The 16,425-nt window shown below is 38.6% G+C and overlaps 1 protein-coding gene across 1 annotated transcript in view; it reads right to left on the reverse strand.

Annotated features, from left to right (window-relative positions):
* Positions 1-15,659, reverse strand: part of ngfra (nerve growth factor receptor a (TNFR superfamily, member 16)) — a 74,625-nt gene extending 58,966 nt beyond the window's left edge. Inside the window, exons 1-2 of the mRNA XM_022664978.2 lie at positions 15,475-15,659; positions 7,458-7,620 (exon numbers count right to left, since the gene is read on the reverse strand). Coding sequence (XP_022520699.2) covers positions 7,458-7,620; positions 15,475-15,510 — 199 coding nt within the window. The 5' untranslated portion in view covers positions 15,511-15,659. The remainder of the gene's footprint in view (positions 1-7,457; positions 7,621-15,474) is intronic.
* Positions 15,660-16,425: the final 766 nt, after the last annotated feature.

Raw genomic sequence — 16,425 nt, forward strand, 5'->3', positions numbered from 1 at the left:
CATAGTGGCAGCGCTTTAGACCGCTGGACCACTTTTTTAGAGTGTACTCGTTCCATTAGGATGGATTTAATGGGTTAGATTGCAAATACGATCTCAGTGCTTTCACACAGCTGGAGAGGAAGCCACCATTTCTCTTGTCAATTAGATAGCTCAGGAACATCCCTGAATCTTCACATATACGCAACATACTGTATATACACGTTAGGCGATCTCCGCTCGCCATGATAATGAGCGTTCTTTGTTCAACCACCTTTTAACTGCCATTTTGCCTTGATTGCAGAAGATTGCTCTGATTAGTGAAGTTAATGGGTTGACTCTTGGTGTAGTACAGCCGAGCACAGCAGGAACCCGGAGCATTGTGGATTGACCAAAAGTCAGCGTAATTGTTTTAATTGCTTCAATTGCTTCAATTATCGGTTTTATAATTTTATAATCTGTTTCATTTGCATATTAATGTGTTTCCACATGGTCTTTTTTTAGGGTTTGGAAAGGTGCATTGTGGAGGTAGCTGATGTCACCTTTTGAAATCATGCTGTGGGGGGGCTTTTTTATGCAAAGAGGGAAAAAATGGAAAGGGGGCTAGAATGTCTATTGTTATTAATCACTTAATAATTATTATTAAAAATTGCTTTCAAAATGTATTTGTTTGGTTTTTTTTTTTCAATTTCTGCCTTGAATACTCTCTCTCTCTCTCCCTCTCCTTCCAACTCTCTCTCTCTCTCTCTCTCTCTCGCTTGCTCACTCGCTCGCTCGCTCGCTCAGAGATAAGATCCATATCAGACTGAGGCAGCGAATCACAGCTTTAGCTGTCGGCTGTCTGTAAGTGCCTCATTAAGTAACGGTGCTTTCGCCAAATCCACTCTATAATCAGTCATCCGCAGCTCCAGCCTGAGTCTCCTCTGGGAAGCTGCACACATTTTAACCTCATTTGGTCGCTATGACTGTTTCAGGTACAATATGAAAAAGCATAATGCTTTAGATTTACTTCAGTAGAGTATGTTCATCATTTCCACATGAAATAAAAACACTAAAATAAAATATCACTGTGTCAGAGCATTGTCTCTTCCTGTTTTTTCACTAAAGCACTAAAAATGTTAATTAAACATTTTCTACTTTGCTTAAAAACCCATCTTAAGGCCAGATTGTGTTTGGTATTTGGTATTAAGGGCTTTGTATTCCAGGTTATACTGATCAACCAGCTCAATGATGCTGGAAATACTGATGGATTACTGATTTATAAAGTTGATCATGCTTGTAAACCAGCTAAACCTTAAAACTCAAGCTGATCAACAGCTAAACTAGTTTAAAGAACCAATAAAGATTCTATTTCTAGTGGTAAATGATAAAATGATCAGGCTCAGTCATCAGATATTAAGGAAACATGCCCTGTTATCTCTTGTCAGCAGAGCTTCAGGCAGTATTTTCTTACTAGAACTCTGCGATATGTCACAGACATCTGTGTAAGTGTGGGGTGTGCTGTTCATTCCCCTCCCCCTCAACACTAATTTTACCTCTGAGGTTGCCAGGTTTCATAAAAATAACCCAACAGTGGTGATAGCACACAGATGGAAGCTAGCAAGCAGACTGGTTCAGCTCAAATCTTACTACTTACTTACTGCTGCACAGCCTAAAAAGCCTCGGCATTCGTCAAAAAAACATCGAAATTCATTGGAAAAAAAAAACAAAGACAGAATACAATAACATTATAACATAGATGCTGAGCTGCTACTTTTCTCCTGAACAGGTAAGGTAGATACTTTAGCCAGGGAATTTATCACAACCAATAATTCATTACAACCACTAGGTTAACTTACTAGGACTGCGAAGTGACTAGGGAGGGTTGTATCTCATTGCTACCTCAGCAGTGACGAGTATGCCGAAAATATACATCAAAAATCGAAAGTTAGAAGCTATATTCACTCAGTTTATCTACAAATGTGATTATATTTTGAGTGATTTCCTATGTCCAAAATGAGTAACAGTTAGGGCCCTATTTTTAAGGTTCTTTTTTTACTTTTTTTTACTTGTATTTTTACTTTCTTTAGTATTTTAATTTTTGGATTTTTACATATTTTATTCATCTGTGTTAAATGTTGATTTAAAATGAGTATTTCTTTTCTTTATTCTTTTTGTTTCTATTGTGTTTCTTATTATTTCTAATTTCTTATTAAATGTTTTCAATCTCTTTTATACTGTAAATGCTCGGCAACATTGTAAATGAGGGTCATCCTCAATTTTCTCAATATATTTCAGAGTGAAAATAAAGGTTGATTGAATTGAGGTTTTTTGTTCACACAACAACAGTTTAATTAACTCAACTTTTTTTTTTTGTAGTATTGTGGGCTTAAGGAATCTGGTTTATTTAATATATGTATTGGCATATTTAGCATATTTATAAAGAACTACCAATACCAAGAAAATAACTCCAAGTTATTCTCTCCAAACCAACATACTGTGACAACTAGGATCACAGAACAAAGGTAACTTGCTCTTACAACCTGCAACACATAAACTACACGAATGCACACCTAGGATAAGGTAGCTTTGGACAATGGATAACTGAAAGATGGTAAGTAAGGGAAAGGCCACACCCAATATGCAAATATGTGGTGCAAAGAGCATTATGGGAAAGCTATATTAAGAGCATTGACACATATAGTAACTAAAAGTTAGTAAAAGTCACATTTTTTCATTGGCTCAATAAGCATTTTTACGTTTTCGGGTTGAAGTTCTCTGAACTCATTTCATTGAGTTGTTCTGACATTAGTTCTTCTGACTAAAACATAAAATCACTTTGGCCGTTTCTCAATCTGCGTTCTTGTCTGTACTTGTGTTCTTATGGACTCGGGAAACGGCTTCAGTCGCAGCCCAAGTACTGTTCCAATTCAGAAGATCACAGTTAACCAAGTACACAACTAATACCAGGATGTGTTCTTGCTCCTCCCACTTTATCGAGGATGCATAGAAGGTGACTTGTGTGAACTTCTTACAGCCCGATAACCCAGAATGCACCTCGCAGCAGTATCAGCGTAATGCAGGAGGAGAAGGTACATAACTGTAAGCACCTGTACGTCTTCAAAACAGTACTGCTGTGTGCTAAAACAATGTTTTAAGTTATTTTTAGGCGAGAATGTAGGGGTTTAGATTTCAGATATGTGGTTTATTTGTTAGGAAAGCGGATAGGTGAAAATGTGCTCATATGTTTTCGGAACAACGCTTTCCGCTCCTCTAAGACGGTGACGTCATCAAGTACACAGCTGTTCCAATTACACAACAACGTTCCGCGTCCTCCCGTCGTCGGGAGCACGCACTCGCGATCCGAACTTCCCAAGTCCGTACTTCCCAAGTCTGAGAGTACAGACTTGTGTACTTGTGTATTGAGAAACGTCCTTTATGTTTTAATCACTTCACTCAATCAGATTTAGAGTGAAGCTAGCATTGCTCTTACTGGTTCTGAGCTTATATGAACTATAAAAAAGCTTTACACTATTATGTATCGTGCCGGATTTTTCTCAGTAGCTCCTGCTGGACCCGCTCCTTCCCATCCATTCACTCAGAGGCGCCCTCTGATGGCTGAAGGACCCAGAAGACATTGTGGTAAAGTTCTCTATAATGTAGCTAAATATTACATCAGCACAGTCTATTCTCTGACTGTAATGAGAATTGTATTATATCTTATTCATGAGGAAACGATGTGCAGACTCGAATCCAATGAATCCAGAGCGTTCAGTGTGTGACTTCTGTCAGTGATATTAGCCCTGTCTCAGCACAAACACGCCTTCTATATTTAGCTATATGCTAATGATGCTTAGTGAACAGTCAGTGGGTCAAAGAGAGGGAAAGAGCGAGATACAAAGAGAGAGAGAGAGAGAGAATGAATTAGAGAGAGCAAACGAGAAAGGGAGAGAGAATGAATGAATGAATTAGAGAGAAAGAGAAAGACAGAGAGAGAGAGACAAAGAGAAAGACAATAAATTAGAGAGCAAGAGAGAAAGAGAGAGAGAGAGACAAGGAGAGAGAGACAATAAATGAGAGAGAAAGAGAGAGAGAGAGAGAGAGAGAGAGAGAGAGAGAGAGAGAGAGAGAGAGAGAAAGAAATAGACAGGGTGAGGGTGGGCAGATAAATATTTCAATGGCTGCTGACGTAGCTGCTTGCGTCTAGACTGTGGATGAGGCACTTTTAAGGAGGACAGTGTGTGTGTGTGTGTGTGTGTGTGTGTGTGTGTGTGTGTGTGTGTGTGTGTGTCTGTGCAGTAAAAAAGCATACAGGTCACTGAATGATTTTTTTTTCCATTTACTCTATTTTTGTTTTCTATTCAAAATACCATATTTAACATTTATATTGCTTCCGTCTCTCTCTCTCTCTCTCTCTCTCTCTCTCTCTCTCTCTCTCTCTCTCACTCTCTCTCTCTCTCTCTCTCTCTCTCTCACACACTCTCTCTCTCTCTCACTCTCTCTCTCTCTCTCTCTCTCTCTCTCACACACTCTCTCTCTCTCTCACTCTCTCTCTCTCTCTCTCTCTCTCTCTCTCTCACACACTCTCTCTCTCTCTGTATGACGTTTATTTATCTCTCTTACTTTCTCTTTTTTCTGTCAAACTCTTGCTTTTTTTTGCTATTTTTCTCTCTTGCTTTACTTTTCTCACATATTTTTTTCTTTCACTTTCTTTCTTTCTTTCTCCCTTTCAGTCTTAGTCCTGCTTTACTTCTTTTCTTACTTTCTCTTTTTTCTCTGTCTTACTGTCAATTTAGTTCTTTCTCTCTTACTCTTACTTTACGTTCTCATTCTCTATTACTCTCGTTTACTTCTTTCTCTGTTTATGTCTGACTCTCACTTTACTTCTTTTCCTTGTTTTTTTTTCTCTCTTCATTTATGACCGGCTTACTTTACACCTTCCTCCTTTTTCTTTCTCTCTTAGTCCATTTCTCTCCTACATTCTTCTGTTTCTTTCACTTTACTTTTTGTCTTTTTTCAGTTTCTCTGCTTTTCTTCATTTTGCCTTTCACCACTTTTTCTCTTTTTCTGTCTCTTTTTTCTGTCTCTCTCTATTTATGTTTCTCCATATCCTTCATTTTCTTTTCCTAATTTCTTTCTATCTTAATATTTACTTTACTTCTTTCTCACCTTATTTCTCTCTGGCTTTATTTATTTCTGTTGTTCTTTCTCTCTCTCCTTATGTGTTTCTTTTGCTAAATGTTTTTCTCTATTCAGAAAGGATTAGTTTTACATGGGGAGGTTGGATAAAGTAATTATTACTGAACACCCTCAGTGATTTAAGTCCTGTCTGGATGCACCATGTATGTCACTTTTACAGGACTTTGTGGTCTCACAGTAGTAGAGATGGTAAAATGAGCTGTAAAAAATAATTAATGTAATGTAAAGTTTAACTAATGCTGTGAGAATCAGATTGTGGTTAAATATTCTGCCAAATATTGAGCAATTTTTAGAAAATAAGCTAAAGGACTTCTCAGAGTGGGGAGGCTTCTCACAGTTTAAAGGAAGGGCATTATGTAAAGCCTGTAGCATTTTACTATAAGGCTACTGTAAGTGGCTTATGAGATTGATTACAATCACGTTTTTGGAGTTCAATTTCAGTGCGTAAATCGAGTAGCCACTCCCATCTTAGTCATTCATGCTGAGATTTCTTAACTGGTGCGAACCGGTCATACATTTTCCTGACATCCTGCAGCAAAAATACATTACCCCACCTCCTCAGGTAAAACTAATCCCATCCAAATAGGGCTTAAGACTCCCCCCATACCTAGCGCTCGTCTAAAAGGAGCAGCCGATCAAATGTCCTGGGACAGAGGGGTGCTATATTGAGCCTCAGCGCTGTGTATTTTCTCCCTCTCCTCTATCCTTCTGTATCAGATGAGCAGAGAGGGCTATTTTAGAACGCTGCTTTTTCTCCCCTGCATCAACAACATCAACTATTTATTACTGAAGGAAACAGAGATTACGTTTTTGGGACACAATATGAATAGAACTGGAACATACACAAAATATTAGACCATCCACAGTAGCTGTGCCTGCAGCTTTTAGGGAAAAACAAGCAAACTGACTTAATGGTGCCTTCATGTATCTATATTGGGTACCTTTATCCATATATAGCCAGGTTTGCAGTTTTTAAAGTATGAAGGAACGTTTAGAAATAGGTTACTATGATTAGGAGAGGCATCGAGAACCAGAAAGAAGAAATGTAACTTATCTAGCAAGATGGCGAGCAATTATTTGAAATAAGAATCCTAATTCTCTCAGTTCAATAAATGCACCATCTCTCAAAGTCTGTCATGGCTTACCATAGAGCAGGGGTCGGCAATTAAGTTTGGCAGTGGGTCAGTTATTTTTCAAGCTATAATGTCTGTTTTGGAAAATGAAGTGTAATGGGATGGGGTGCTACAGACTAGTAGCTCTCCAGCCCAGAGGGTTGTTGAACCCAATTGCAGAACAGTTGATCTCAAAGCAGGTAAACCCAAGAAGAAAGGAAACAAATAATTTTTTTAAGGCATTTATGCTATTTTATGGCAAGATGGCAGGCAAAGGGTTGAAATTCCCATCCTGCTTCTGTCAGTCCAATAGTGCTCCCACTTAAAGTCTGTTTACGGGGCAAAATATGTCAAATGTGTCAAAGTGATCTCTCACCATGAGGAACACTACCCTTAAGTAGCCTCTTTGAAGCTTTTTTACGGTAGTGGGAAAGCACTTTCACGCACTATTCTGGCAAGACCCAGTGCCTAATCAGACCACACCTCTAATCATTTACATATCTGGCTGAGACATAATTGGCTGCCAAACTTTGCAGCAACCTGGGGTGCATACATTTTTATCAGTAAGTGTAGTTCTTATTAGCAAATGCTAAAGTAGCTGTATTCTGAATACTGATGTTAATTTTTTTTGTTGCTGTTGGAGAAAAAAAAAAACTTGACATGTACATTTCTGTCAACTGACCATACTGTCTTTAATATATCGTAAAAGCATTTCTATCAGTCAACCATCTCTCACCATGAGGAACACTACCCAAATGTAGTCCCTGAGAGTCTTTACAGGGCAGCAGGAGAAGGCCTTTTACGCTATTTTATGGCAAGATGGCAGGTAATTTGTTGAAATGACCATCCTACTTCTCTTAGTCCAATAGTGCACCCCCTCAAAGTCTGGTATTAGGGCAAAATTTTTCATTGAGTGTCAAAGTGATCTCTCACTATGAGGAACACTACCCAGAAGTAGCCTCTGTAAACCTTTTTTACGGTAGTGGGAAAGCACTTTCACATACTATTCTGGCAAGACCCAGTGTCTAATCAGACCACAGCTGTAATCGTTTATATATACAGTACATGCAGACAAAACCTTGTAATTTAGAATCTACGAAGTCATGAAAAAAGTGAGAAAACAACAAAATAATGGAGATTCCATCAAAAAGGCTGCGTATGTGTGTATGTGTGCTGATTCTATATACTCACTGTCAAGGCACTGGCCGCACACTGTTTGCGTAGCTCCGCACTTTTGGATGACCCCCTCCCCCGGTGGACACTCTATACAGCACTCCCCGCTGATGGTGTACTGTCCAGAGTCACAGACCTCCTCCACTGCCCTCTCCAGCTTAGAGCCACACACTACTGCCACCTACGAAGGTACACACACACACACAGAGTAAGAATTTCACACAATGCCTTATATTTCAATTCTCAAAGCAGAAAATTAGAACACAAATTACTGTGATTTATTAATACAGTACATTATTTATCAGAAATTTTCAGTTCTGATACCAATACAATACATACAATTCATAAACTTTGTGTACTGCTTGATGCCTGATTTCTGTAGGTTACTATTACCTGAATTATGAAACAAAGAATAGTGGGTTAGCCACATTGCTAAAGGCCAGGCTCAGCCACGTTAAAACCACAATGCTAACAGACAAACAGCAGCTGCCTCAGAGGGTCGGAAGGCTTGACCGTTTTAGAGTTTTAATGCTTACAGACACAGCAAATGGTCTCTGCAGATTTGGAACGAGTTAGCTACAATGCTAACATTATTTTCTTAGCTTTGATTCATATAAAGTTAATGACATGCCAAGGGGACAGCACTGGGTAGATAGCGTAAGTTTTGCATTTTTATAAGAAATGTATATCATCTCTGAGAGTTACACAAAACCTGTTATGAAGCCTAGAAAATTGGGTTAGCCGTAATGCTAACAGCCAGGCTTAAAGTCCAGTTAAAGCCAAGATGCTAATAACTGGGCTCGTATTCACTCTCATTACGATGATAACTCTCAGCCTCCTTCACAGAGTAAGTGGACTGTATCTCCTGCTCCGCCCGCAGGGGCTGAGAGGTCATTAACGCAGAGCTGGAGCTCAGGCGGTGGGCCGCACTGAGCTGTGAGGGTCTGTAAGGAAGGGTGCGGGCACGAACGTCAGCGATGGTCCTGTTCGCAGCTGTGTCAGCTGTGCTGGTCTGAATGCAGCGTTAATGGGCCACACACCAGCACTCTGCGGCCTTATATATGTGCTTACAATCCTCACAGCAGCTGTTAGCCCTGCCTTTAAGACACATACACACACATATATGGACAAAAGTATTGGGACACCTGCTTATTCATTGTATGACCTTCCAAAATGAAGGGTGTCTTAATAAACAGGAGTTGATCTTGCATTTATTAAAGTAACAGTCTTTGGAAACTGTCCAGGAAAGGCTTTTTACTAGATATCGGAACACTGCTGTGAGGATTTGATTGCATTCAGTGGTTTGAGCCACTGTTCCAGAGAACACAGTTCCATTTCCTACAGCAAGAAAGAAGTAATTGCTACACTCAACCACTACATCACAAATCAAAAGTGTCAAAATAAAAGTCAATAATGCAAATGCCCAATCAGACTTTGTCAAAATAGAACTCACTATTGCAAACTGACAGACAAAATATAAGGTCAAAATATAATACATATATACAATAATACAAATGATCAAACAGACTGTTTCAAAATAAAAGTCTCTAATGCAAATGAACAAAAAGACTGTGTAAAAATACAAGTCAATAATAAAAATAAACCAACAGTTTTTATTCAAAATAAAGTCACTAGTGCAAATTGACAAACAGACTGTTTCAAAATAAATGTCTCTAATGCAAATGAACAAACAGACAGTATTAAAATAAAATACGCTAATGCAAATGTTCAATCAGACTGTTTCAAAATAAAAGTCAATAATACAAATGACCACAAAGACTGTGTCAAAATAAAAGTCTCTAATGCAAATGAACAAACAGGCTGCTTCAAAATACATTTCACTAATGCAAATGAACAAACAGACTCTACCAAAATATATGTCACTAAAACAAATTTACAATCAGTCTGTGTCGAGATAAAAGTCATTAGTGCAAAGGGACAAACAGACTGTGTCAAAATACAAGTCACTAATACAAATGAACCAACAGTTTTTATTCAAAATAAAGTCACTAGTGCAAATTGACAAATTGTGTCAACATAAAATAACTCATATAAATGAAACAGTAACAAAAAAGCCTCCAAACTGAAATCTAAGGGAAATTTCATGCCTAAAACTACAGAGTTAAGGTTTTATTACTTGTATACAGTTAGTAAAATTTACTTTTGGTTTCACACTGCAGTTTAGTAAGCAGCTTAAAACCTGTTCTACATCCCATCATCTATCATCACCTTTGTGGGCTGCAACTGCCTGTAATGAATACTGGTTTGTAGAATGTTTCAGATTTGTTGAGTTGCCTTTTCAGGTGTTGTGCCAAATTTTACCTACCTGACAGACTCAGATTCAGATTGTGTGAATGCAGATAACATATCAGATTAGCTTTGAATTAATTTTCATTCTGTTCATGAATAAGGGTTAATCTACAGTTACAGTAGATACAGAAGTCACCAGTGTAACCTGTTGCACCCATACTGCTGCAAAAGTCAGATTTCGGCACAACAGCGGACCTATTCTTCTTCTGTTGCTAAATGATTGATGACAGCCTGTCTTAACGTCCTTTGATTGGTCTGAAAGTCAAAACCATCCAAACAGATATATAAAATCGTAATTTCTGACATATGAACATGACTGAGGATGCAGTGCTGATCTGTCAATTATGACATAACTTGACAAACATGGTTTGGCTGGATTTAAGTAGGGGTCACATGGGCAGCACAGGACAGCATATATTATGGATATAGTATATATTCACAATATACTATCTAAAAAAAAATTGAATACCATTGAAAAGTTACTTTATTTCAGTTACATTCATTCAGTTCAAAATGTTAAACTTATATATTATATAGATGTATTACACACAGAGTGATCTATTTTAAGTGTTTATTTATTTTATTGTTGATGATTATGGTTTACAACCAATGGAACCCCAAAAATCTGTGTCTTAGAAAATTTGAATATTATATTAGACCAACTGGTACTTTTGGCAGTGTGGGCAGTGTGCCAAGTCCTGCTGAAAAATTAAATCTACATCTCTATAAAAGTTGTCAGTAGCAGAGGGAAGCATGAAGTGCTGTAAGATTTTGTGGGAAAACAAAACTGCACTGACTTTAGACTTGATAATAAAACACAGTGGATCAACACCAGCAGATGACAGACATATCTCTCCAAACCATCACTGATTGTAGAAACTTCACATTAGACCTCTAGCAGCTTGGACTGTGTGTCTCTCCACTCTTCCACCAGACTCTGTTAAAATAGATCACTCTGTGTGTAATACACCTATATAATATATGAGTTTCACATTTTGAGCAGAATTACTGAAAAAGGTCAATTTTTAATGATATTCAGATTTTTTTAGATGCACTAGTATATGAAAAATGTCACTATTAAACAAAGTGGGTACCTTATTAGGTAAGAGGATAAATGTGGAGCACTAAAGGGGAGGGTTTACTTAAAGCTAGGGAGCTTCATACAAGTTAGAACCGCCACTAGTTCCAAAGTGAAGAAGCAAACTACTGCTACCTAATATGGTGAATGGAGTCAGAGTTGACTATTATACAGTGTATGTCCATATATTTCATTTTTTTGCATGTGTGTGTTGACTACATTAATGCTATGAGTTATCTCCATTGTTTTTATATGGTGGACAGATAGAAACCGACTAAGTGGGTGCTACACACACACACACACATAAACACACACACACACACACACGTACACACATGTACACACACGTACACACACTTATATGCAGACTGTCTAAACATTTTCTTCTTCCTGACTGGTATTAACTTATTGATGAATTCATTAACGTTACTCTTTCCATATGTTGCTCTCACAACACACGAATGCACGCCTACACAGACACACACACACACACATGCATATACACACACATCTACTGACGCACATGTATATAAACACACACTTCCTCAAAAAGACAAATAGAAAACATGTCTCTGGCAGGAGGACCAAAGCATTTCACTGCATTTGCACTGAACCAGAGTAGGGAAGTAATTACTATGGAAATCGTACACCAGTCTGCCATAACATTAACACCACCTAATCGTTTCTTCATTCACTGTCCATTTTGGGTCAGTTCAGCAGTGACACTGAGGGGTCTCATCCACTCAAACCAGCACAACACACACTAACACACAACACACAACCGTGTCTGCGTCACTGCGAATGACTGAGAATGATGCTCAAGGGAGCCCTATTCTATTGGCAGTACATATAGATAAGCTATATGTATATATCTCCTTCCTGTACACGTCAGCAGTCATTCAGACACAGATGCACATATACGCCAGCTATATACATCCCCTCACTTACTCATTATCTCTCTTTTTCATTCCCTTCTTCTTCTTTCTCATTTCTTCTGATTTGTAACTCAGTTCAGTTCACTCACTTATATTAATGCATTCGTTTAGTTACAATAGATATCTCTATTTTGCACACTCTTTCTCTCACTCTCTTTCTCTCTCTCTCCTTCCTATACACTTCAGCATTCAGTCACACACAGATGCACACATATTGCTGCCAATTTAACCCCTCATTCACTCAATATCTCTCTTTTTAACTCCCTTCTTCTTCTTCTTCCCCCTTTCTTTATTGTGTCTTGTATCTTAGTTCAATTCACTCACTTACGCATTTACTTTCAATAGAAATTCCCAAATGTTTATAAAAAAGTAGCATCCCTCTCTTTTATCTTCCTTTCTTCTCTATCTCTCTCTATCTCCTTCCTCTACACTCCGGCAGTCATTTAGAAACAGATGCACATGCACATTCTCAAATGTTTATAAAAAAAGTTGCCTGTCTCTCTCTCTCTCCTCCTCCTCCTCCTGTCTCTCTCTCACCTTCTTTCTTTTTCTCTCTCTCTTCACAATATCTATATTTTTCACTCCCATCTAATTTACCCTTTTCTTTCTTCTGTCTTGTAACTCAGTTCAGTTCACTCACTTACAGTAATGCATTTCTTTAGTTACAATAGAAATTGCCAAACAATAATGAAACAAAGTAGCCTCCTCTATCTTCTCTCTCTCTCATTTCTCTACATTTCATTCAGCAGTCATTCAGACACAGATGTACACGTACAGCCACCAATGTAACCCCTCACTCACTCAATATCTCTCTTTTTAACTCCCTTCTTCTTCTCCTTCCCCCTTTTCTTTATTGTGTCTTGTATCTTAGTTCAGTTCACTCACACATTTACTTTCAATAGAAATTCTCAAATGTTTAGAAAAAAGTAGCATCCCTCTCTTTTCTCTTCCTTTCTCTCTCTCTCTATCTCTCTCTCTCCTTCCTCTACACTCCAGCAGTCATTTAGAAACAGATGCACATGCAAAATCTCAAATGTTTATAAAAAAGTAGCCTGCCTCTCTCTCTATCTCCTCTTCCTGTCTCTCTCTCTCTCTCTCTCTCTCTCCTTCTTTCTTTCTTCTCTCTCTCTCTTCACAGTATCTCTCTTTTTCACTCCCTTCTAATTTACCCTTTTCTTTCTTCTGTCTTGTAACTCAGTTGAGTTCACTCATTTATAGTAATAGTGTAATAGTAATGCATTTCTTTAGTTACAATAGGATTCCCAAACATTAATGAAACAAAGTAGCCTCCTCTATCTTCTCTCTTTCTTTCTTTTTCTCTCTCTCTTTCTCTCTCTCTCTCATTTCTCTACACTTCAGCAGTCATTCAGACACAGATGCACACATACAGCCACCAATTTAACCCCTCATTCACTCTCTATCTCTCTCTCTATCTCTCTCTCTCTCTCTGATTTAGTGCACTGCTCAACTCAAACTTCAGATTTCACTCTCTTCTCTCTCTCCCTCTCTCTCTTTCTCTCTCATTTCTCTACACTTCAGCATTCAGTCTGACACAGGTGCACACATACGCCAGACAAATTTGACCCCTCATTTACTCAATATCTCTATTTTTCACTCCTTTCTTCGTCTTCTTCCCCCTTTTCTTTCTTCTGTCTTGTAACTCAGTTCATTCCACTCACTAATAGTAATGCATTGTTTGGTTACAATAGAAATTCTCAAAGATTTATGAAACAAAATGTCCTCCCACACTCTTCTCTCTCATTTTCTTTCTTTCTCTCTCTCTCTCTCTCTAGTCTCTCTCTATCTCTCTCTGATTCAGTGCACCTCTCAACTCAAACTCAAGCAGCCCCCTCTCCTCCTCAGTTCCTCTCCCCATTCATTCAGCCACAGATGCACACATAGGACGGCCAATTTAACACTAACCCCCTCTCTTCTCCTTTCTTTCTCTCTGCTCCTTCCTTCCTTCCTCTTTCCTTCTCTCTATATTTTTCCTCTTCTCCCTCCTCTTTCCTCTCTCTCTCTCTCCTCTCTTCTCGCCTCTCTCTTTTAATTCACTTCAGTTCAGTTACTGGCAGCACCCTGTGCAGTTACAGCACAGCCACAGCATTATCAAATTTTCAATGAATGAATCAGCCTATATCTCTCTCTCTCTCTCTCTCTCTCTCTCTCTCTCTCTCTCTCTCTCTCCTAGACACACACACACACACACACACACAGTATTCAGCAGCACAGATTATCACACACACAAACACACTCGGGAGCATCTCTCAGCTCTGTACGCAGCTGTAATGTGAACGGGATGCACGTGCACAGATCGGATGCATAAGCAGATGCTCTGACTCCAACTCTTAGCATGAATAATGAGATTATTTAATGAGACGATAACACATAAACAAGCACATAAACAAACACCTGCATCAGACTGCAGCAACTGAGCACTAAAGACGGCCGGATGCAGTCCGGACAGATGCAGCTGCAGCTGCAGGTTAGTGTATGAGAGCGGGACGCCTGAGCCTAAGTGAGAAGTTTACAGCACAGGCAGCACACGCCCACCAGCTCAGCTCTATTACAGCTTCATACAGCAGCACTGGAGCACCAGCTCTACACTTATAGACTCTCACTTTCTCAGTGTATACATACGCATATACATCCAACACAACAATTCAACCCTATAACTAGTCTACTATATACACATAAACTCTGCTACAGCACATTCAGCACTACTGCTACTACTACTACTATACCTACCATAACAACATGGACTATATATAACACTGAGTACTATATATATATATATATATATATATATATATATATATATATATATATATATATAATACAATACAATTATTACTATATATGCACAATACTACTAATAACGTTTCTACAAAATATACAACATTACGATTACTACATACTATATGCAATGCTAATACTATATCTACTATAGACCACTATAAGACCACTACTACATTTACAACAATGCTACAACATGCTATAAACTATTTGCACATAAAAATACTACAATTGTATGTACATGTTACGAGCACTACTCACTAACGTACTATTCCTATATGTTACAATTATATTACAGTATATACAATACTACAGCATATACACAACACCTGGTAACAATGCTACTATTTTTTTTAATTCTGACTAGTGTATACACAACAATATATACATATATACATTATATATATATATATATGATATATTTTCTACTATGGGAAATTGTATAAACTACTTTGATATCAATACTATTTTTATTGTAACACTGGCGACTTAACCATTATACCATAATTATATATACAATATACCTAATACAATTTGTATGTATTATGTATTATTGTATGTATTATTGAATAAAATAATGCAACTTCCACATGTATTTTATTACTACTATTAATAGCAATAGTAATACTAATAATAATAATAATAATAATAATAATAATAAAATAACAATAATAACAATAATAATAATAATAAAAGCTAATATCAGTAATAGTTCATTTCAACAAGAACACATGCATTTATTATTATCATTATTTTTATTATTATTATCATCAGTATTAGTAATAGTCAAGGCAGTTTTCTGCGCATGGTAATAAGTTGTATATTACAGAGCTGTGATATAAAGCCGGTTGTGTGTATAAATGTGTGCCCACGCGCTCGTGTGTGTGTGTGTGTGTGTGTGTGTGTGTGTACTCACCGCTGCCCACAGCAGTGTCCAGCGCCGCGCGTCCATCGTGTCCGCCCGGCGCGCGCCTCCGTGCTCTCACTCTGCGCTGTAGCTCATACTCAACTCCCGCGCGCGAGTGCAGCTCTGGACCTCCGCGCGCTTCAGCTGCGCTCTCTGCGTGCGTGCGTGCGTGAGTTAGTGCGCGCTCCCGCTCTGCCCCCAGCAGTGCACTGCGGAGGAGGAGAGACGAGCACGCGCGCCTGACCGCAGTGCCTTCATCTTCACCCCCAACACCCCCCCCCCACACACACACGTACACTCTCTCTCACACACACACACACTCTCTCTCTCTCTCACACACTTTCTCTACCTCTCTCTTTCTCTCACCCACTCTCTTTCTGTCTCTCGCTCTCTCACTCACTCATTCTCTGTCTCTCTCTCAATCATACTCTGTCTCTCTTTATCTCTACCTCTCTGTCTGTCTCTTTCTCTCTGTCTCTCACTCACTATCCATCACTCTCTTTCCTTTCTCTCTCTCTTACTCCAGTCTCTCATTTTCTCTCTCTCTCTCACTTACTCTCTCTTCGTATTCAGTTCTTTTAACTATGTCTTTATCTAGTTGTTTGTGCAGAACAGAAACTCAAGTGTGTGTGTGTGTGTGTGTGTGTGTGTAAATGAAGACTGGACTGAATGAGCGCTCGCTATCAGTTGAACGACGTCACGAGGCTGCTCCTGCATCTGCTGAGTGATTTCACCTGCCACCAGCAGGAGGCGCGCGAGGAGAGCCTTCACTACTCCGGACAGCAGAGTGTGAGACAGGTAGCCTGAGAGAAAGAGAGAGAAAGAGAGAGAGAGAGAGAGAGAGAGACAGAGACATGTAATAAGTTGTACTAAAATTTAGCATAGTGGCCATATCTTAAAGAAAGAAAAAGAATATCATCACTGTGTTCCACAAAAACTATAGATATCAATTTCTTTCTG

Source organism: Astyanax mexicanus, chromosome 19 (assembly GCF_023375975.1).
Source record: "Astyanax mexicanus isolate ESR-SI-001 chromosome 19, AstMex3_surface, whole genome shotgun sequence".
Lineage (NCBI taxonomy): Eukaryota > Metazoa > Chordata > Actinopteri > Characiformes > Acestrorhamphidae > Astyanax > Astyanax mexicanus.